The following is a 22,144-nucleotide window of genomic DNA, read 5'->3' as shown; positions in this document are numbered from 1 at the left end:
GTGGTGAATGATGGATGGCCAAGAGGAGGAGTGCGGAGAGAGGCGGCCTCAGATATTCAGATGGCGGCCGGGGAATGGTTTTGCTGTCCAGTCGGAGGGTGCGGGAGGCGCCGCGCGCCGCTGCATTGCCAGGGTGAGAGGGGTGCGGTTCGCCCCCTCTCCGCCCCACCCCCCAGCCCCCGCGCCGCGGCCCCTTTAAGAACGGGCGGGGCGCCCTCTGGCGGCGGAGCGGCGCGCGCGGCCGGAGCCGGATCCGGATCCCGGAGCCGGAGCGGAGCGGAGCTGGGGCGGAGTGGGCCGAGCGGGCCGAGCCAGCAGCCGAGCTGGGGGCGCGGGCGGGCGGCATGTACCGGGCCCGGGCGTCGCGGGCGGGGCCGGAGCCCGGCAGCCCGGGGCGCTTTGGGATCCTCAGCACCGGGCAGCTCCGGGACCTGCTTCAGGATGAACCCAAGCTGGACCGGATCGTGCGGCTCAGCAGGAAGGTAGCGCGGGGGTCGCGGGCGGGGGTCGCGGGGGACGGGCCGCGGCCTGCCGGACCTGCCGAGCAACCAAAGGGCTGCGCGGGCCGGGCCGCGGGACCGCCGGTGGGCGCGGGAGCCTGGCACGTACGAGTGGGCCCCGCGGAGCCGCCCCCGGGGGAGGGGGCGCCCGGAACCGGCCTGGGGCGGGTGGGGCGCGGGAGACCTAGGGAGGCGCCTATGCACCCCCGGGATGGCTGCGAGGCGTGTCCTACAGCGGATGCTCCAGGGAGGTGTGTTCCGGGGGGTAGGGGTGGTTGTGTTGTGGGGGGCCCTGGCTCGCACACCCACGTTCCGTAGGGCCAGAAAGGGGAGGTGCTTTCCATAGGAAGAACTAGGGGCCTGTTTAACACCTGGGGGGACCGTTGTGGGAGCGCCCGCATCCTGAGGGTGCAAGAGGAGGCTTTGTGTCTTTTCTTTGGGTAGGGGTACTGAAAGCTGAGGTGTGTATTCCATAGGCCACCATAAGAGAAAGTTGTATATTTCACAGGCGATAGGCCCGGGCTGGTTGGCTGTCGGGGGCAGAAAGGGAAAGTGTGTGTTGGAGGGAGGCAGACAGAAGGGGCATGTGCATCGTATAGGGGACAGATGGAGGGTAGTGTGTTCCCAGGGGCTGGGAGGGGAGGCTGGGCGCTCCTAGAAACAAGGAAAAAGCATTCTCCAGAGCCAGGAAAGAAAGGGGCTCTGCTTTCTGCAAGAGAAGGAAAGCTGGGAGCAGGTGCTAGGGAATCCGGGAGGAAAAGGGGGTGTGTATTCCTTGGGGGTGTGGGGATTCCAGTGGAGGGCAGAAGGAGAGGTGTGAAGGGAAGAGAGGGTGGCTTGAGGGGGTACTATGCAGGGACAGGGTGAAGACCACTCTGGAGAGTCAGAGCAGGGGTGGGAGTGTTTTCAGCACAAACACCTGAGGAGGAAGCAGACAAAGGCCTGGAATGAGAGGGAAGCTAGCTGCCCATGCATGGAAAATGGGACAGAAGAGGGAGGGGGACTCCTCAGGGACCTGAGCAGACATATTAATTGAAAAATTAAAAATTAACTAACATTTGTAGAGGCCTTCATAGTTTTCCTTACTTCAGTCTCACCACAGTCCTATGAGGTAGTGGTTTTTAGCTCACTTTGTAAAGGAGGAAACTGAGGCCCAGAGAGGGAGCTCAAGGCAAAGCCACCTGGGCTTCTTGCAGTCCCTGTACCTGTTGGCTCCTCATCTGGAGATTGGGGTGCTTTCGGCCTGACCCATGGCCACTGTTGCTCAGGGTGGCAGTAGGTAGATGTGGGCAGACTCCCTGAGTGCACCTCTTGGCTCTTCTCTGGTGGCAGTTCCAGGGCCTACAGCTGGAGCGTGAGGCATGCCTGGCCTCCAACTACGCACTAGCCAAGGAGAACCTAGCATTACGGCCCCGCCTGGAGATGGGTCGGGCCGCCCTGGCCATCAAGTACCAAGAGCTTCGAGAGGTGGCTGAGAGCTGTGCGGACAAGCTGCAGCGACTGGGTGAGGGGACAGCTGGGAGGGCTACCCGGGGTGGGTGGCAATTGGCTTTGGGAAGTGCTAGGCTCTGAAAGGTGGGTCTTGGGCAGACCTGTTCCCCAGGCAAGTTTGATGGGGCTACTCCTGGAAAACTAAGTTGGGGAAGTGAACAGTTGGTGAGCAGAGCTGGGTTGTAGAGGCCAGATGGGAGCCCTGGCAGTGGAAGAAAGGGGGGCCTAATAGCCATGGGCCTGGGGTGCTCTAGGAGACAAAGCCCCTGCTTCCTCTTTGCACTAGGACTGAGGGGCAGAACCTTGGGAGAAGGTGCACAAACTGATGCCATGGACATTGCACAGATGAGGAAACTGAGGCCCCAAAGAGGGGAAGGGAAGCAGAGAATCACACAAAGGGTCAGAGAGTCAGGATTGGGCCTTGGGGCTGTGGCCTGTCTGTCTTGGGTGACAGGCCCTGAGGGCAGGGGTTATTCACGCTGTCCCTCTGTGGCCCTCAGAGGAGAGCATGCATCGCTGGAGCCCCCACTGTGCACTGGGCTGGCTGCAGGCTGAGCTGGAAGAGGCTGAGCAGGAGGCTGAGGTGAGGGGAGGAGAGGCTGGGCCTGGGGACAGGGAGAGAGACCCATCTTATCGTTCTCCCCCCCATCCTTCATTCTTGCATTACAGGCTTGAGAGCCCCTCCTCCAGGAAGTCTGTCTTGAGTGCCAGGCCCCTGGGAGCACTCCCCTGTGAATGTCTCAGGGCTGTGTAGGCGGGGTCTACAGAGAAGCTAGGACAAACTTTTCAGTGTTGGGTTGGGAGCATAGTGCTCAGTGAGTCTATGGAGGTAGGGGAGGAGGGACCCTGGCCCCAACCTTGATGAGCAACACCTAAGTCTACTTAAGTGTGTCCCCATCGCTGATCTTGCCTCATCTCTGACCCAGCAGGTCTGGTGATAGTCAGGAAATAGAGGCTTGAAAGTAGAGGACATTTGTCTGCAGTCACTCAGCAAGTCAGAGGCACACCCAAGCTGGAACTCAGGTGGCCTGTCCCCCAGCTGTGGTCACCATTGGAAGGCATTCAGGATGGGAGGGAGAGAGGGCCAGTCCTCAGTCTTTGGTCGTGCTCCCCAAACTGTCCCTTCCTCCTGTCCCAGGAGCAGATGGAGCAGCTGCTGCTGGGGGAGCAGAGCCTGGAGGCTTTCTTGCCCGCTTTCCAGCGAGGCCGTGCCCTGGCCCACCTGAGGCGAACCCAGGCTGAGAAGCTGCAGGAGTTGCTGCGGCGCCGGGAGCGGTCTTCCCAGCCAGCACCGACTGCTGCTGCGGATCCCCCCAAACCCTTCCCTGCTGCAGCTGTCCTGCCCACCGGGGCTGCCCGGGGGCCACCAGCAGTGCCCCGGAGCCTGCCCCCCTTGGACTCCCGCCCAGTGCCCCCACTGAAGGGCTCCCCCGGGTGCCCCCTTGGCCCAGCACCTCTGCTGAGCCCTCGGCCCTCGCAGCCAGAACCCCCTCACCGGTAGGATCCAGGGTATGGCTCCCCAATGGGGGGCCTAGACAAACTTGATGCGTGGCTCCTCCTCCTCCCCCACTGCCTGGGTGGGGGGAGGGGCAGGCCCCTCCCCTTGGCCTCAGGCAGGCCCTGGCCCTGGAGGCTGAGCTGGGGAGGAGGGTCACCTGGAAGATGCCCAGAAAGAGGGCTTGGGGTGGGGTGGGCAGGCAGGGTGTTATGCCTCTGGCACTGAGGAAACTCTGCCTTTTTTTTGGTCCCTGGCTGGGGCCTCCCAGGTGATGGGCAAGACCCAGTGAAAGAACTTGACTCATGGCAACCTAGGAAGGTGCCCACTTCCCTCAAGGGGCCCTGCCTCATGGGCCTGTTGCACCCTACCACCCCATTGGGCTGGCACAATGCCAAGGCTGACAGGCGTGTTTCCCATCATGTACTGAGCCTACCTTTCCCCCAGTCCTGGGGCCAACCGCCTAGGAGCCAGGTGGTCAGGTCCCAGCTGCAGGGTCAGGGACACCTTGGCCCTGGGGCCCCACTCATGCTCCAGACCCTGGGGCAAGGTAGGCCAGGGACTCCTGACCTGCACAGGTGAGAGTGGGCCATCCCCAGGAAAGACCATTCTGTATTTTTCTGTCCTGTCTCCTTAGAATGGAACATTTTTGAGGGCAGGTCCTTGTCTTTGTATGTTCTGTCCCCAGCCCCACCTCCCAGGGGCCGTCAATAAATGTGATGAGGAGGATGACGATGCTGCCCGACTCCTCTCTGCTCCCTCAACCAGCCAATCTGCTGTTGCAGCCTCTACATCTCAACTTCTGAGCTTCCTACTCGAGGTGCCCTTCCTTCCTTTCTGCCCACCCAAAACCTGGCTGTCCTTCAGGTCTAGCACTGCTCCTGCCTCTTCTATGAAACCTTTTCTGATTACTGACCCGTGGGAGACTTTCCTAACTCTTAATTTCCCAGCACTTCTGGCCTGAAGCACACTTTGCTTCTTCATTGTTCTCCAATTGCCTCACCTGTACGACTGGGTTGCCCATAAGCCCAATCAGGATGGTATGTGCTCCTTCTCTGGCCTGCCAAATGGCCACCCCCAACTGAGTGATGGAGGGAGCACTATAGCACTGAAGGTATGTCTTCAGCTAGGATAAACCACTACATGGCCAGTTTGGCTGATGAGTGTGGGACAAGAAGATGGGAGAGTAGAAACATGACTCAAATCAGCTTAGGTCAAATGAAGTTTGGCTAGTAAGCATGGAAGTTCTTAAAGAGGGGGCAGAGTTCTGTAGAAGTGAATGTGATCTTGGTCCATGTTAATAGAAATATAACCATCTAAAAAGAGCGAAGTGTTGGGTTGGCTTGACTTTTCACTGATATTTTACACGGTAAGGATTCCCCCAAAACAGTACCTTTGGAGTAACAATAAGAGGATTGGCCTAAGTCCCATGTGGAACAGCTGAGGGATCCAAGTAGAGCCAGAGGTCAGAGCCTAGACTAATGGATGGAAGCTGCAAGGAGCCAGATTTTGGCTCATTATGAGGATCTTAAGTCAGGGCTGCTATGGGAAGTAGATGACCCCCATCTATAAAGTTGTGTGAACAGCACCTCTGTGAGCTTGATCTCTAGAGATTTAGGCATTAGTTAGTCTGGCCCATTTGAGCTTTTGAGAGCCCTTCAAGTCCACATTATCAGATAGGGGTACAGTCAAAGCAAGCACTGATAGTGTGCCCTTTAGACCCTCCATCCAGTTGGCCTTGGTTCTCCTACACTCCTGTTGGCTAGCACTTGAGCTGCTAGAGGCTGAGGGACAATGGACAGAGCAGCTCTGGAAGACCCCCCAAATTCTATGCACAACCTTTGGTAAAATGGGTCCTTCTTGCTTTGGCCTCCCATTTGGATCCATGCTTCCAGGCAGTTTTTTGTTTGTTCTTAACTAAAAGGAGAAAAGGGGCTAAGTTTGGGCATGTCTGAGCCTTCCTCCACAGCCATGAATTGGGGAGCAGCCTCCCCTCCCCAGGGCAGTTAAGAAAAAGGAACAACCCAGGCAACGTAAGGACAGGGATGGGAGAAAAGTGTTACCCTGGAACTGGATGGGATCCTTTAAAAGTCCTCACCTACCTCAGGGGACACAGAGTGTTTTAGAGGGGTTAGGGACTGAAGCCCTGTAAGTGTTCAGATCCAGCCCGAAAAAAGACAGTGGCAGGTGGGTACAGATAGCACCAGCGTGGAACAGGCCTAGTTCTGGGACATGGGAAAAGCTTAGAATTGAACAGTTAATAAACTTCATTAACTTTCCTACTTGAAGATACGTGGAATGTTCTGGAAGGTTGCATGCAGGACTCTGCTTGAAACCTACTGAACTTTCTGTTCCCAGGTTCTGGGGCCCCAAGGAATGATCCTGGCCATAACCCTCTGCGAGAGAACAAATTTAAAGGTCTATATCAAGGAGCTCATGATTAAGGCGCCACCTATTACAGACTACCAATACTTTTACAAACCAAAAATGAAGAGTTATCCAAATGAAACTCTAATCCCTTTTTGATAAACAATTCCTGCCTCTCAAGAAAGTCTGTGCACCCACTTGTTTGGGAATCACTAGCTTCTGCATGTCTCCTTTAGTTTCTCCCCATTTGCCAAATACAAAAGACAACATTAAATGTTTTTATGGTTTTGGGGTTTTTTTGCTAATCAAGGCTTACTGACCTAAGCAGACCTGAACCAGAAGGGACTCAAATCTTTACCACTGAATCATGTGGTCACTGCAAAGCCATGGTTAGGAACTTGCCCCTCACCTCCAAGGTTAAAGAATCAAATGGTTTCCAAGGGACCAAGTTGTACTAGCTGTGGGTTTATTGTTAATTTATTCACAGACTGTACATCAAAGATTGAACGTAGAAATTGGTGTTACTATACTCTGCAGAGGAAGGACCTCTGGCTTTGTCTAGGACCTTACCACTGCTGTATACCTCTTCAGATTCTTCTGGTCCCTGCATAAAGTGTGAGCTCTTATATACGATGTAAACTCAAATGCCTGTAGGGGCCAGTAAGATCACAGAGGTGCAAAGCAGTCCATTTCCACAAAGAAATACACCCTCTCCCATTTTTCCTGGAAATGCATGGTCCTTTTTTAAAATTTCCCCTTTTGATAGACATGGGATATAGAGATATTTCTCTACTGTGAGCAAAATGTTGCAAGTGTGTGCATCAAGGCCTTTTACAATTCCCCTGATGGTAGGAGTGCAACGAAATGTGGAGAAATATCCTATCTAAAAGGCAGATGTTAGAGCTTCTCCCAGGCAGTAATGTAGTTACCTGAGTTAGCTCAATGGTGGCACATTTTCTCATTTTTTGAGAGAAGTCAGAAATCTGGATTTTTATGCAAAGTCTCCTCAGTCACGAATATTGGCTAAAGTTATTTAAAGATGCTGTGCTAGCCACAGGCAAACACTGTGTGACTATGAATCTTGGTCTGTTCTTGGTCATTCTAAAACAGGCCTCCTCTTGTCTAGTAGCAGTCCCCTCCCAGGACTGTGAAGGTGAATGCTGAAGAGGCAATGGTGTGATGGGAGGGCCAACATACCTCAAGACTAGTGACAGGGCCCCAGACTCAGAGAGCCTTAAGAGCAGCATGATGGCTACATGCATAGTGATACTGTGACCTCACAACAGATGGTGAAAGTGAACTCTGCACAGGCTTCTTGGGGATGAGTGCACTGAGCATTCTCAGCATATGCAAGTTCATAAGGTCCAAACTCAGGTCTTACTATCATCCTAACACACTAACAGAGGGACCTTCAGATATTCTGCACAAACCCTATGGCTGCCAGGGTTATAAGTTTGGCCTGAGAGCAGGCAAGGAAGGCCTTCTCCTATGATCTTTTCTTTTTAAAAAAGATTTTATTTATTTATTTTTAGAAAGAAGAGAAGGGATGGAGAGAGAGGGAGAGAACATCAATGTGTGGTTGCTTCTCACGCACCCCAAGCATGTGCCCTGACTGGGAACTGAACCAGCGATCCTTTGGTTCGTAGGCCAGCACTCAATCCACTGAGCCATACCAGCCAGGGCTCTCCTATGATCTTGACCATAGGCAGGTAGCAATATGTGATCTCATCACAGGGCTGAGGAACTGAGAGGAGGCAAGGCCAGGAAAGAGTCCACTTGCCTAGTGCACTGAATTGAAGAGAGAGTAAATTGAAGTAGCACCACTACTTACCGGTTGTCCCTTCTCTCAGCCTTTCTTCATGAGATCTGGTGACCTTCCAGGAAGCCCAAAGGTCCAAGACATAGCCTTGGTCTCCTCACCATTTTCCCAAAAAGTAGTATGGTGGCCACTACTTGGGCTCTACCCTTGGTGCCTCAGCCTCAGGCTGTGGCCTTAAGGAAGATATATATATATATATATATATGGAGTCAATAATGACCATAAGGACAATTAACTGGCCTAAGGTAGGCTATTCTTATTCATTTTGGCTCATACTGGAACCATTACAGCAGGCAAGGTACACCTTGTGAACAAAATGCCAGAACCTCAGAAGGAAGCAAGAAATCCTACTCTCTCAGAACTGTGGTGGGTAAAGGATTTCACCCAGCAATAAATAAAAGGGCAACAGAGGGAAAAGTAGTTTGGCTCAGAAGAAATAAAATCCTGATCAATTCCAAAGACAATATCACAATTGCCTAGACATTTACACCTTTGATCCTGTCTTGTTCTTTGTGTCTCCCTATAAGACCTGTATGTACTGTTCACTCAGTCTTGCATTATATTTGCTATCTCATCCCACCTCAATGATCACAGCCTGAGAAAGGCTGGGCCCCTCTTGTCCATCTCCCACTGAAAAGGGAATAAAGTTGAGCATGTCTGAGCTTTCCTCCCAATCAGGAATTGGGGAACAGCTCCTAGAAGGCAGGGACTAATGTCCAGCCTGATTTGGCCTCTCCCCTCCGGGGTAGGAAGGGAGAAATGTTACAATGGGGACAAGGTAATATCGAGGGTTGGGGGATCCTTCAAAAAGCCTCCCACATATCTCCCCTTCCATAAATAGCCCAGACTCAGTTTAGGGATGGGAAGGAGTAAGGTATCAGAGTTCAGATCTGGCCTAAAAAAACCTGAGGCAAGAGAATGGCGCTATAGGAGTACATATACCCCATCCCCCAAATCCAGGCTCACTGAGTACAGCTGGCCTGAACCAGGGTGGGCTCAAATCTTTACTAATGAACGGCGTGGCTACTACAAACCCGTAAGGCAGGGGTTCCCAACTTCCAGGCCCTGGACTGATACTGGTCTGGGCCTGTTAGGAACTGGGCCACACAGGAGGTAAGCTTGAATGTAATGCACTTGAATCATCCTGAAACCATCGCTCCCACCCCAGTCTGTGGAAAAACTGTCTTCCACAGTACTGGTCCCTGGTGCCAAAAAGGCTGGGGACAACAGCCATAAGAGCTTGCCCATGACATCTAAGGCTAGAGAGAATCAAAGACACCAAAATGAACTAGCTATGGGTTTATCCCAATTTATACAAGGATTTCACACAAGAGTGTGAGTGCAGGAATTGGTATGAATGTGCCAAAGCACCTCTGGCTTTGTTTAGGCTCTAGACTTAGGCCTTTACCCTTGTGGTAGATCTCTTGCAAAGGTTTTCTTATCGCACAGCTTAACACTCAGCCCCAGGGCATAAACATTTGAGCGCTGACAATCTGGCAGTCATACACTCCCCACATGCAGTGACTACGGGTTAAGAGAGCCTAATACCGCTCTAGCCAAATGGACTGACCAACTGCATAGCACTAGTTAGAAACAGAAAAAAAGCCACAAGCAGGTGTGAACAAGCAACCCAGTTTCCACTACTGGCCTCCTGATCCTCAATAGTCCCACCAACTCAAACTCACCAAATTCCCCATTGTCTCAAGCAACCATGCATGTTTCCAGAACTTGGCTTGTAGGACCTGCAATGAACACTGCAAGCTAAACAGGATGGGCTACAATGAGCAGCTCTATTTCTAGGTTTGGGTTGCATCATTAGCAATAGGGCTCACTGGTAAAGGGATGACCGGGAGGCAGGCACACTGACCAAAAAGATAAATTTGACTCTACTAGCATGTTTTAACCACTGAGTCCATTAGAACTATAGGTAATAAAGTGTGACAGAAGAGAGCAAATGATTTGTTCTCTGCTGTCATGCCCACAGAGTAACTTCTCCAAGGTCATATGTTAGATAGGTATGGGCACAGGAACATTCATTCCTTATTCTTGATGACCTTGCTTTCCCACTCCCTCATGCCACCAACAGAAGGGGGAGTGGGATTTGGGACTGACCATAGAATAGCAAGGTTTCCACACATCACATTTCTAGCCTACATCAGGTCTCACCTGCGGCTTGGGGAACTCACAGAAAGACAAAGTTGTACAACCTCAGAAATTTTCTTTTGGCAGCCAACAATTGGTCACATTGCACGTTTCAAGGTTACAGAGCCCCACAGTACGACTATGGGGACAGGAGCAGACAATTCTTTCTCAGAGCTCTACAAAAAAGCCAGAGCAAGTGTTCCAGAAGTTGACATCAGAAGGCAACCTCTGGAAACAGGCACTCAAGGGACTCCAGAAAACCCTTCACTCTCGGGCCTTCAGGGCTCTTCATTTTGGGGCCTCCTTCTTAGGCATCAAAAAGTCTCCTTTTCTGGACCGCAGGGGGAGGGATGTGCAGGTCAATGGCTAAGCTGGGCGGGTGGGGAAGAGGAGGGGAGAGCAGTTCCTTCGGACCCCAGCAGAGGTAGGCTATGGAAGACGAAGCGTTCAAGACAGGAAAGGCCATTTTCTGGGGTCTGGCTGGGGGATGCTCCCCTTCCCCTCTCTCCGATTAAAAACGAAAGCCCATGATGATGAAGACTGTGAGAAGAAGGAAGACTAAAGTCGTGTCTCTGGTCTCGTCCCAACGGAAGCCCTTCTTAGCCCGATCCTCCTGCTGCTTGCGAAGGGCCTCACGACGGGCCCTCAAGCGGCGTTCGCGCTCTAGCTGTTCCCCGTAGTGCGCCTGGTAGAAGGCGTCAAAGTCGAACATACAGCGGTTTGCTCCCGACGCTGCCTGACCACCGCCGTGGGTCCGAGAGGACGGCGGCGGGGTGCGGGGCGAGCCAGAGTCCGCGGAGGGAGCCTTGGAAGGCCGGACGCCAGGTCCGCGCAAGTCCGCGTCGCTGAGCAGGCCGCGGTCATACTTGCGGCGCAGGGTGGCACTACCCAGCACCACGTATGCCTGGGAGATGCGCGTAAAGCGTTCGGCAGCCTCAGCGCTGCCCGAGTTGCGGTCCGGGTGGTAGAGGAAGCTTTGCCGGTAGTAGGCGGCCTTGATTTGCGCCTGCGTGGCCGTGGAGGGGACGCCGAGCAGCTCATACAGCGCCGTACGCGAGTACGGGCCGTCGCCCCGGGAATAAGTCCTCGCTTCTAGACCCAGGAACGACACCCGCTTTTGTGGAGGCCCCCGAGCCAGCCACAACTTCCACATTAACATCCGCGGCCACCTCAGATCGTGCTTGGCTGCCATCTTGAATGAATCTGCTGGGGGGTGCAAACCTTAGCCAGCCAATTGGAGGCCTGTGTTGTTCGTAACGTGTAGGCTCTGCAGCCAATCGAGTGAAAAAGAAGGCAGGGAGGAGTGGAGCATGCGCATTAACGAGGCAGGCGCGGAGCTGATGATATAAAAGCCGGACGCGTGAGCCGCTGGGCAGCACTTGGGGAGGTGAGGTGCGGTTATGGCGTGCGGCGGACGCAGACCGGAGCACGGGGGACCCCCAGAACTGGTGAGTTGTGTGGCCCCCGGGCACCCCTTTGTCGTAGGATCTCCACATCTTAATTTCTGCTCTTACTCCCCTTTTCTTTTGCGCAGTTTTACGACAAGAATGAAGCCCGGAAATACTTACGCAAGTAAGGGAGCCTGGATGTTGAGCAGCGTCGGGAGTCGGGAATCCGCAAGTAGCCCTGATTGGGGGCATTGCTTGGAAAGCACGCAGAATTTGAGGGGTGGAGGTGGAGGGTTCATCCTATTTCTTATAGTGGCAAAGTCTACTTCAGTTAAATCTCAACCATATGGGCCTCAGTTACCTAAGCATTAATATGGGAATGATCGTATGTTTTCCCGGCTTTTCAAAGTTTATTGCGAGAACTTGTTTTAAGCGTGTGATAAAATGGGCTGGAGGCAGTGGGTACCTATAAGAGGTTTGTGCTTTTGGGGGAAAGGGAATAGTATGCATAGAATGTTACTGTGTTCCCCTGTTTGTGTTATCTCATTAAATTCTCTTGACAACTGTTGGTGTAGTATCTGAGTTTCCTAGAGGATCGTTATTTCTTTAACTAGAAAGTAAGAGAAGGCTAGAGCAGAGACTTCCAGATCTATCCTTTTTGGTACACCACTGTATAGAAAATTCTACAGATACATGATTTTGGGAAAGCCAGATAATATTATAGACCTATTCTGTACAGTGGTAACCAGTAGCCGTCAGCCATCTGTAGAAACATGTTTAGTCTGAATAACTTAGAATGAAGAAAATGTAAAATATTTTATTGATCATTTTTATATTGATTATGTGTTGAAATAATTAGAGTATATTGGGTTAGGTAAAATACATTATTTAGGTACATTGGCTTAATGACTGCAATTAGTTTTATATATTTAGTTTAACTTCAGCTGTACTACTGTAAAATCGTATGTGGCTTGCATTATATTTCTTGTGGATATCCCAGCTGTTGATTTTTGTTATGCATTGTTGATCCTTATATCTGAGAGTATGGTGGGTAAATTTCCAGAAACTGAGTTCTTAAGTAATACAACATCGAAGAGTGATAGATTTGAAAATACCTAATTGGTTAAGTGATTTGTTCCCTTTATATTAATTTTGCATCAAGAATAGTTATAACTTGTGTCACAATAAAATTACACGTCACTGTGTTATATGGACATTTGAGATCACTTTTAAGTAGTTGTAGTTGACTTTGTTGACCAGGAAAGAGCATTTGGCTTTTTTTGGTTGTCATTGTTGTCTGGGCGCAGTATTAGCCCAGAACTTTACCTCTTGCTTGTGTTTTTTGCCTTCTAGCTCTAGGATAATTGCTATCCAGACTAAAATGACTGAGCGAGCATTGGAGCTCCTTAATCTGCCAGATGAGAAGCCCTGTTACCTGTTGGATATTGGGTGAGATCCTGGGGCCCAGTCAGATTGTCCAAGTTATGGGGCTCATCCTTGCTATTCATACTGTTGAGTCACTGTTTGATTGTATCTTCCAGCTGTGGTACTGGGCTGAGTGGAGATTTTCTCTCGGATGAGGGACACTACTGGGTGGGCATCGACATCAGTCCTGCCATGCTAGGTAGGTATGTTGTACTTAGCACTGCAGTGGACTACCCTCATGAATATGGAATAGTTTATGCGTATCGTCTGTTTCCGTCATTCTTCTCTGATGTAGATGCAGCCTTGGATCGAGAAGCACAAGGAGACCTGCTTCTGGGAGACATGGGCCAGGGCATCCCCTTTAAACCAGGCTCCTTTGATGGTTGTATCAGGTAAGAGTTTTCATGTTTTGCTTTTAGACCTGAAGACCTTTTTTGTTATATACCTGGCTGTGCAGCAGAGTCATATAGAATACTTAAAAATATACATCCCATGGGATTTTTAGGTTTATATAAGGTCAGAGTAAGGCCCCAAAACGTGTTATTTTGTATGTCAAAACTAAGTACTCCTGTGCTTAGCACTGGAGTGTACTCCTATCTTGCACTACCAGGTTCAGGCACCACTGGTATAGATTCTTTCTCAGCTTTGAGTATGTGTGGTAGGGAAGGGTGGACTTCTTGAGCCAGTAGGAGCCATCATGTGGGCCCTAGCCACCGTCCTATTGGCACCACCAGGCATGTTGTTGCTTTATTAGAAATTTGTAGTAGCGTGTTGCCTAGACTGCTCCAATCTCTTCTGCAGCTTCGGAGTCCTTTCTGGGGCGTCAGTCAAGGTTTGAGTGTGCATGTAGTATTTTAATAACTGATCTTAGACCATTGAAATTACTGTTGTTCTTTGTATTAGTGGTAAATTCTGTTCAGTAATTCAGCATAGTGTTTTGTTGGTGGAGTGGAGACGGAATAGGAGAGGAAGTCATCGTTTCATCATTTTCTGGTAAGGAGAACTGTGATCGTGTGTTGAGCAGTAGAGGTGCAGAGTAGGGATCTGGGTGAGTAAAAATAGAGATTTGAAGATTTTTATTATGTGGTAAAGGATTAGCGTATATCTAGGAACAAGATCAGAGGGAAAAAAGGCATTTCAAGGATAGTAATTGTTTCTTAGTAATGATTGGTTGCAATGTTCTAAGTTGTAGAAAACTAAATACCAGTTACATGATCTGTGTGTTTTGGTAGTAAATAGTCATTTTTAATTTGTTTTTAAAAGGCGAGATGGTATGGCAGGCCCTCCTTAATTTTTTTTTTTTTTAACATTTGTTATATGTAAGACATTGTACAAGGTGCTGTAGAATTTGGAAAGAAAATACAGTCCCTGCTTTTAAGACTCCATGGTTAATAGGCTGCTAAAAGACATGGACCAGGTGAAACAGAAGGCGGAATGTGGGATGTATACTAGGGAGTCGTGGGACCACCAGAGTTGTGAAGAGAAGCAAGAGAGACAGAAAAGCCTTAAGAAAGGAGGGGCTAGGGTTGGGTCATGAAGGCTGAGAGGAATCCGAATAGTCAAGAGGGTTTTCTTAGTGAAGGAATAGTATGAGCAAAGGCACGGAAATGGGTGGGGAAAGGAGTCTGAGTCAATCAGATAGATCATAGGCACGAGTGAGAAATTTCATGGAATTTGAGATTATGTGAAGTTGGGTCATAGAAGATTTTTAACTCTTACCGAAAGAAGTTTGGGGTTTACTCAGTAGTTGATGGGGAGCTGGGGAATGAAAACATAAGATCTGTGATTTAGGAAGATTATTTAGGAGAAGAAGGGAGAAGAGGTAAGTTGTTGAAACAATTGAGATGGTAATAAATGCTGACCTAGGAGAGTGGTGGAGGAAAGTAAAACCTTGGAGAGGCAGTGGGACAAATCAGTAGGGTTTGGGGTTCTGTGGATGGGTGTTTACAGCACTGAGGAAGTGAATGTCAGGAGGATGTAGTAGCTGCTTGAAATTTTAAATCTGGGGATTGTGGAGACATAAATCCCCAGGTACAGTTGAAGGAACTGATTTTTGAAAGGGAATGAATGGCTTTGTAAGTACTGTAGAACATATTTCCCTTGATTTGGAGCAAGAGAATGTGAAGAGGTAGGTGACAGAGAGAGCCTTGTGATACGGCTGAGTAATTTTGAACTTGACATGCATGTAGAAAAAGATTGAGAAAATGTTTCTTTGGACTAACTGCAAGGAAGTTGGTGCTGACCTTCTGTATAACCTGTTTGGTCCAGTGTTGTACTGAAGTGGACCTGCACAAGCCAAGAAAGAGGAGGAGTGGGCAGGAGGGTTTTACCTGGAGATCAAGGACGTGTGGTATGAGTCCGGAAGAGGCAGGGGTGAGCAATGTGTGCTGGTTACATTCCTGACTAGGTTCCTTCCTTTCAGCATTTCTGCTGTGCAGTGGCTGTGTAATGCTAACAAGAAGTGTGACATTCCTGCCAAGCGCCTGTATTGCTTTTTTACTTCTCTTTATTCTGTGCTGGTGAGTATAAGATCTACGCATCTGGGCTGGCTACCTATCCCTCCCTTGCCTTGCAGGTAAAGTGATTACGAAGTAGAGTCTCATAGCAGGGCTATTCAGATGAGACTGCAAGGGATGGCAGGGCCTTATTTTGATCCTCAGCCTAAACAGAAAGCTCAGTTAGAAAGTGTCAGTGGGCTAACAGTCTCTAATGGAATGGAGATGATGCTAATGTCAAAATCTGAGACTGACTAAAATTCCTGTGGCCACTTTGCTGAATTTTAATGAGAAGTTGGTTTGGGGACATGGACACTACAGAGTAAGGACAGGGACATCATGTCCAGGACACACAGCATACCTTCCAGAGTGCCCACATCCTCCAACTCCCACCCCTTCCTCTTCCTACCTGCTGATCTCCAAGATGGGAAGCAGAAAGTCCCAAAAATGAGTGTTGACATTTTTTAAGGAATCAGGTGTTTCTTGGTGTCCTTAGTCTCCCCGTCTCACCTAGGGTGGGCGGTTCCTGCGGGTGACTGTCTGGTCTTATGCATTATGAGGTGTTTCTTCTATTCATGCACTGGGGTTAATCCTGAACTTTGAGGGCCTCTGTGTGCTGAGATGTGCTTCTGTCATATGTTTGAATGACCAGCTCCCCACTATATTCAGGTCTCTGCTCAAGTATCCCTCCAAGAGAGGCCTTCCTTGAACCAGGAGTAAACTCAACAGTCTCTTGTCACTCACTATGCCTTTATCCTAATTTTTTTTCTTTTTCTTTTCTTTTCTTTTTTTTTTTTTTTTTTTTTTTTGGCTCTTAATCACAGCTGTTAGCTGCTCCAAAAGTTCAGAGACAATCTCTTTTTGTTTATGGCTGTATTCCTGACGCTAAGAACAGTGCTTTGTACATAATGGGAACTCAATTATCAGTGAATAAGAAAGGGTAGAGTGTCTGGGTCCTAACCCCATGGGATATTTGTAAGGTAGTGAATGTTTCTGTTTCTTGCAGGTCCGTGGAGCTCGAGCTGTTCTGCAGCTGTATCCTGAGAATCCAGAGCAGGTAAGCCTCTTCTCTACCAGGAGGTGCAGGGAAGGTGGAGAGGCCCAGAATAGGTAAAATGTGCTTTTCCTGACCTCCCACTATTGGGAAGTGACAGAACAAGGATGCTTATGCTGCTTGATGGGAAAAGGATGGAATGAGTACCTGAGAGTGGTCCCTGTGGCCCCTGATGTCATGTTTTATGGCCTGATATCCTAAGGAGGAGCACTGGTATTTGTGGAGGTAGGGTAGGGTATTTATCTTCTCTTGACAGGAGGTGGTATCACAGGTAGTATCATACATTAGTGGTTCCCATAACCAAATGTAAATGGGAGGGTTTGAGAGAACTTCAGTAGTTGTCTTTTCTATGGAGCATAATGCAATATAAAGGAGTAACGAGGAGGTCAGAGTTACAGACCTTGAAAAGACAAGTTGTGAGTTGCTTCTAGCTAATACCATGAATGGATCAGCCTCCCAGCTGGTGGCCATTTATTTCCTGAGATTTGAATGGGTAGATGGGTCCCTAGGCTAGGAGGTGAGAATTGCTTATTCTGTAATTCCCTTGAGGGAGGTGTTTGCCATGGCTATTTCAAGCTTGAACTTTCCTCTACTTGAGTTTTAGGGACTCAGAATTGAGAACAGTCTAATAAAGACCTTTAGTTCTCCCAGGCAAAATCCATCCTGGAACCCAGCTGGCTTACAGGGAGGGAGTGAAAGCAGTGTGTTTCCCCAGCCTCTCTGACTCACTGATGTTCTCTCCTCAGTTGGAGCTGATTACAACCCAGGCCATGAAGGCTGGCTTCACTGGTGGTGTGGTGGTGGACTACCCCAACAGTGCCAAAGCAAAGAAGTAAGTGCTGGAGGCCAGTGTGCTGCTTGTGCTCTTGGATAGAGGGTGATGGTGTGGATCAGAGTAGTGCCGGTGGTTGGGTCCCTGAGGCACAAGCAGGAGGCGCACCTGTTTTTTGGAAGGGCAGGTGAGGACTTGTCATGACCTACAAGGCTTTGAGTCCTTGCACTTTTCTTGTTTCAGGTTCTACCTCTGTTTGTTTTCTGGACCCTCGACCTTTCTGCCAAAGGTGAGGGACCCTGAGTTTTCAGGCCCATGTCTTTTGGGTTCCCTTCTTGTGAGGCTGGGCCTAGGACCTGTTGGAAGGGCCTAGGCCCGGTGGTTGCCCAGGCCTTCTGGGGTAGGACAGATGGGTTGAGAGATCTCCAGGGTGATCTAAAAGCACTTTGGTTCCTGCAGGGCCTGAATGAAGTTAAGGATGAAGAGGAGGCCAGGCAATCCACATTCACAAAAAAGAGGTAAAGCGAACCATAGATGAACCTGCCTAAGGTTCAGGGAGCTACTGCTGCTAGGTTTATTAGACATGGCAGAGGAAGCTGGAGGTAGCAGGACTACTCCATTTCTCTTTGCTTTCACCAAGTCTCAGGATCAGATGTGGCAGTGATACCAAGGTGGTAATAGAATCGGGAACCTCTTGTTCCTGTGCCTGCTTCTGCCTTAAACTGGAATGTCTGTGAGCATCCTTGTGGCCTTATTCTTTGCCTGCCTTCTTGCCATGCCTGGCAAGCTGTCCCCTCCTTCCCTAGGCAGCCTCCTCCACCTGTGTTCTGGATCCCATTCCCTCTTGACTCCTGTGGCTCTCCTCTTCTGCATCCTAATCTTTACTCTCCTGGACTATTCCTATCAGCTCATAAACATGCTGTGCAATTTCTCATGTTTTTCCAGAGATCCCTTTACCCCGTAACAACTCCAAGCTGCCACCTTGTTTATTTGCTTCCCTTTACATAACAAAACTTGACTCTTCTTGATTTTTCCCCTGCCGTTCTCTCAGTTCTCTTCTCTGGCTCATGCTTCTGTCTCATCACATATTGCTCTTGTCAAGGCCACCACCAATCTGTCTTGCCAAATCTGTGGTCACTTCTCAGCTTTTTTTCCCGTTTTGTGTTTATCTTAACTTTGCCTGCTCAGGAGGAGCTGACAAAGTGCATCACTCACTTAACACTTTTCTTGCTTGGCCTCCCACTCACTGTCTTGGTTTTCTCTTAACCTTACTGGTTGTTCCTTCTCAGTCCACTTTCTGGCCCGTCTTCTGGAGCACTGTGGGGCCTAGCCTGGACCCCCCTTCTCTCTCTGCACTGCCTGAAACACCAGCTACAGGTTCATAACTCCCAGATTTATATCCTTGGCTTTAATCCCACCTCCGATTTCCAGCCCCTTCTAAGTATCCATACTTGAACTTGCTATAGATGTTTAGAACAAAATAGAGCTCTTGGTTTTCACCACCAAACCTCCTTCCTCCATTCTTTACCATTGTCAGTTATTCCTATCTTCCTTATATCATATCCGGTCAATTTGTCAGCAAATCCTACACCCCTCTCCTCAATATATATCCCAACTCCAACCCTTTTCCCCACTCTTGCCAGTTTTGCCTGGATTACAGAAAACTGCCTCACTTGTCTCCCTGCTTTCACTCTTTGCTTCTTTCCATTTATTTTCTGCACAGCAGCAAGAATGATCCTTTTTTCCTTCTTTGTTAAAATATCTTGTCATTTCTCTGTTTATCATTTTTAGTTGAGTTCTCCTTATCTTTATTTTCCTTAACACCTTTAACTGCTCTAAGTCATGTATTTGTTTACTTGGTTATTTGTATCCCCAGTGAGAATGAAAACTTGGTGGGGACTGTTGTTTTATCCCTGACATTAGAAGAATGTCTCATTAATAAAAGGTATTCAATATTTGTTGAATGAGGAATTAAGGATAGTGAACGAGGAGTTATTTCTTAGTTCTGGTTGATGAGTGGAAGGTATTAAGGCTTTGAAGACATTTAAGAGGAAAAATGGGCAGAGAATTCAATTAGTTCCATGCCCACTAGTAGTGAAAATGATGATTGTGTTCTTGTGTCCACTACAGATTTATGCTGTTTGATCCCTTGTACCTAAGTAGTTCTCTCTTAGCTGCTTCAGCCCATTCCCCATGGGGACTTAGGAGCTCTTCTAGATGTTTTCTGCTCTAAGGCACCCAAAACTTGCTCCCAGTGAGTGGGCCCATCTCCTACTTCACAGATGAAGTACAAGTTGTTTAACTCACTCCATCCATCTTAGGACTTCTCTTGTCCTCACAACGGTGTCTACAGACGACATGTTCTAACTGTAAACTTGGGTAAGTTTTGTGACCTGAGCATACATTTCTCTATTTTAAAAGGGGGGATATTGCTACCCACTTGGGCAGCATGTTGAGTAGAAAATTTGTTTTTACAGGACTCACGGCACAGGGCCTAGCACAGACCTTGTCTCCCCCAGTTCTGCAGGCTCTTACTCTTCCAAGTCCTCAGATTTGGGAAGAGGAGGGAAAGAGGCTGTTGTCTATTGGAAGGATTATCAGGCTTCCCCCATTACTATCACTTTTCTCTAATCACATTCTAGCCACTTACAAATAAATAGGTGAATTTAAAAGTTTTAAAAACCTTTATCTGATTTATATCTTTCTTTTGCATCAGTATTGTTTCACCTGTGCATTCCTTAATTCTTGCCATCTGCTCTCCACCCTACCACTTCTAAACCGCTCTCTTGAAAGGTTCAGTCCACTTCTGGCATTTGCCACTGTTGCCCACCTGGGGCCTGGGCCACTCATCATCTTCACCTGCTACCTTTAAGTCCCCTGATGACTCTTTACCATTGTTTCTGCTGTGGCTCACAGCTTGCCCTTCCTTATAGATGCGTAGGGATTAGTCCTGCATCTCCAGATACCAGTTTGCAGTTGCCTTCTGCTTTGCTTCTGGCATGTCAGACTCCTGATCCCTAATTGTGGATTTAAGTTTCTTTCATGAATCACTGCCTCTCTACAATCTAAAGTCTAGATCATTTTTCATTCCTTTGGTATAAAATGTCACTGATTTCCCACTGCTTACTGAAGGGAGGGCACACTCCTTGCTGGTGTTCACACCTCCATGAACTGGTCAAGCCAAGTGAGATTAATTTTTTTTTTTTAAATGATATGATTCTGAGTTTTGTTAGAACTGATGAAAAGTAGTAACAGAAAGGGTCTGTCATGTAGTCCAGCTTCCACTAGTCCTCAGGCAAGGAGGAAACTTGTGCAGGAGGTGAATTGATCCTCTGCAGACCCTCAGAATCTCACTTGGACACTTCTTATACCCCTAACTCCAGGCACACAGGACTCTCTTGTTCCCTAACCTTTTCCTTCATTCCTTTAAGTGTCTCATTTTCATATATTGCCTCTTGTCTGCAGTGTTGCTTGCCTGTAGAAATAACCAGCTTATCTCTATGACCTTCTTATTTTTCCTAGGCCCTGTGTTACTCCTTTCTTGTCACTCCCTTAGCAGCTCCTGGTCCTCTCTGCACTTGCTTTGCCTATGTGAATGATACCTGCCACAGCCCAGCCATGAACTCTTTCAAGGGCAAGGCATGTTCATAGCCATTGTAGAACATCCATGGGCTGTGCATGCTGGTGTTCAGGAAATGGTGGTCACGCAAATGATAAGCATCCTTGCTTGGTGTGAGTTATGCTGGAAAGTGTGATCCCAACTGCCAGGTGGGGAAGCGGTTTGGGGGCTTAGGCAGGCTTCCTCTGTTCTCAGGGCCTCTCTTTCATGGGGCTGCAGGGGGTTTCTTTTCTCCTCAGCCAGCACTGGAGGCCAAGATCAACCCTTGAGGATTATTGTCAGGGCTGCTACAAGCTGGGCAGCCTTGTTTTCCTACCTCAGACATTTGTTTGTTGCTGAGAGCCCCTACTTGATGGGGCATGATGACCTCACAACCAGACCATGGCCTTAAGTGGCAGCAGTGGGCATTGGGCCTCTGGCTTTCTGTGGATATTGCTAGGCTCTTGTGAGCCAATCCTGGCCTTGGTTACCCCAAAAGTAGCCTTGCCCCCTGCCTGCCTGCTCCATAGGCAGGACTTGTACAGACCCAATAAGCTGTCACCTGCTACAAATATGCCTACAAGTGAGTGGGACCTTGCACCTCCTGGCCCTCCTACTAAATAAATGGCTTTGACCCCAGGATGGGGAGGGGTGCCCACAAGTGGGACTTCATTGTAGAAGGGGCATCTGAGGCCACCTCCAACTCAAAGGAAGCTCACCATTTAGCCGTGGCTGGGTAGCTCAGTTGGTTAGGGCATTGTCCTGATATGTCAAGGTTGTAGGTTCCATCCCAGTCAGGGCATGTATAAGAACTACAAAGAATGCACAAAGAAGTGGAACAGCAAATAGATATTTCTCTGTCATTGTCTTCCCCTTTCTAAAATCTGTCAGTCAATCAGTGAATAAATAAAAGGAAGCTCACCATTTTTCCCTGCTTGGATTAACAGGCTGCTCCATTCATCAGCTCACAGCTCTGTCTCTCATACAGGGTCCCATTTAGAATTGCAAAGAGTGGGGTCGTGAAGAACAGAGTGGTGAGAAAGAGCCGTGAGTGGGTGCTGGAGAAGAAGGAGCGCCGTAGACGTCAGGGCAAGTGAGTACCTGGGCCGGGGATAGGCTGCTAGGGATAAAGGGACATCTTGGCCACTAAAGGCTTACCTATATTTGATGGGGTCCCCCAGGTTCTTTGTTCTTTCTATTGAAACTTTTCTGTTCTTCCTTTTATTTCTTCACAGGGAAGTTAGACCTGACACCCAGTACACTGGCCGCAAGCGCAAGCCCTACTTCTAAGCAGTTAGCTGCATTGGATGGGACAGCTCGGCGTGCACACAGTTGTGAGCTGTGCCATCCAGCTCAGGCACTTGCCTCCGGAAAATTTTATATATTGAAGTATCTACTTCATTAGCTGACAAAATAGTGTTTCTTAGAAAAGTTCTGAAAGTATTTTCTTCTTACAGTTTGAGAGCATCTTATTGTGTTCTAAAAGCAATAAACCTCTTTTCTGTGCAACTCTGGCATTTTCCAGGTCTATGATCCTAAACAAATTTAAGTTCCTCTGTTGGTGAGAGCTGTTACTTGATTCCTTGATTCCACAGGTC

The 22,144-nt window shown here is 48.9% G+C and overlaps 3 protein-coding genes and 1 non-coding gene across 4 annotated transcripts; 3 read left to right on the top strand and 1 right to left on the bottom strand.

Annotated features, from left to right (window-relative positions):
- The first annotated feature begins 309 nt into the window (after nucleotides 1-309).
- Nucleotides 310-4,223, top strand: VPS37D (VPS37D subunit of ESCRT-I). Its single transcript, XM_054589727.1, has 4 exons — nucleotides 310-482; nucleotides 1,833-2,004; nucleotides 2,492-2,574; nucleotides 3,130-4,223. Exons 1-4 carry the CDS (start codon nucleotides 345-347, stop codon nucleotides 3,490-3,492), a joined length of 756 nt encoding a protein of 251 aa, XP_054445702.1. The 5' UTR covers nucleotides 310-344; the 3' UTR covers nucleotides 3,493-4,223.
- Nucleotides 4,224-9,887: 5,664 nt separating this feature from the next.
- On the bottom strand, nucleotides 9,888-11,016 carry DNAJC30 (DnaJ heat shock protein family (Hsp40) member C30). The gene has a single exon (XM_054589728.1). It carries the CDS (start codon nucleotides 11,004-11,006, stop codon nucleotides 10,326-10,328), a length of 681 nt encoding a protein of 226 aa, XP_054445703.1. The 5' UTR covers nucleotides 11,007-11,016; the 3' UTR covers nucleotides 9,888-10,325.
- A 136-nt stretch (nucleotides 11,017-11,152) lies between these two features.
- Nucleotides 11,153-22,044, top strand: BUD23 (BUD23 rRNA methyltransferase and ribosome maturation factor). Its single transcript, XM_054589256.1, has 12 exons — nucleotides 11,153-11,262; nucleotides 11,349-11,386; nucleotides 12,556-12,651; nucleotides 12,744-12,826; nucleotides 12,923-13,019; nucleotides 15,050-15,146; nucleotides 16,129-16,179; nucleotides 16,923-17,008; nucleotides 17,192-17,237; nucleotides 17,408-17,466; nucleotides 21,535-21,639; nucleotides 21,782-22,044. The coding sequence occupies exons 1-12, from the start codon at nucleotides 11,215-11,217 to the stop codon at nucleotides 21,834-21,836; spliced, it is 861 nt and encodes a 286-aa protein (XP_054445231.1). The 5' UTR covers nucleotides 11,153-11,214; the 3' UTR covers nucleotides 21,837-22,044.
- Nucleotides 20,763-20,894, top strand: LOC129083952 (small Cajal body-specific RNA 20). The gene has a single exon (XR_008530523.1). It is a non-coding gene; the product is annotated as a small Cajal body-specific RNA 20 (non-coding RNA).
- Nucleotides 22,045-22,144: the final 100 nt, after the last annotated feature.

The sequence above is a fragment of the Pteronotus mesoamericanus genome, unplaced genomic scaffold, assembly GCF_021234165.1.
Source record: "Pteronotus mesoamericanus isolate MK-2021 breed Mesoamerican mustached bat unplaced genomic scaffold, CSHL_Meso_final scaffold_167, whole genome shotgun sequence".
NCBI classification, from domain to species: Eukaryota; Metazoa; Chordata; class Mammalia; order Chiroptera; family Mormoopidae; genus Pteronotus; species Pteronotus mesoamericanus.
Note: the sequence above shows the minus strand (reverse complement) of the source record. Positions and strands in the feature narration are given on the sequence as shown.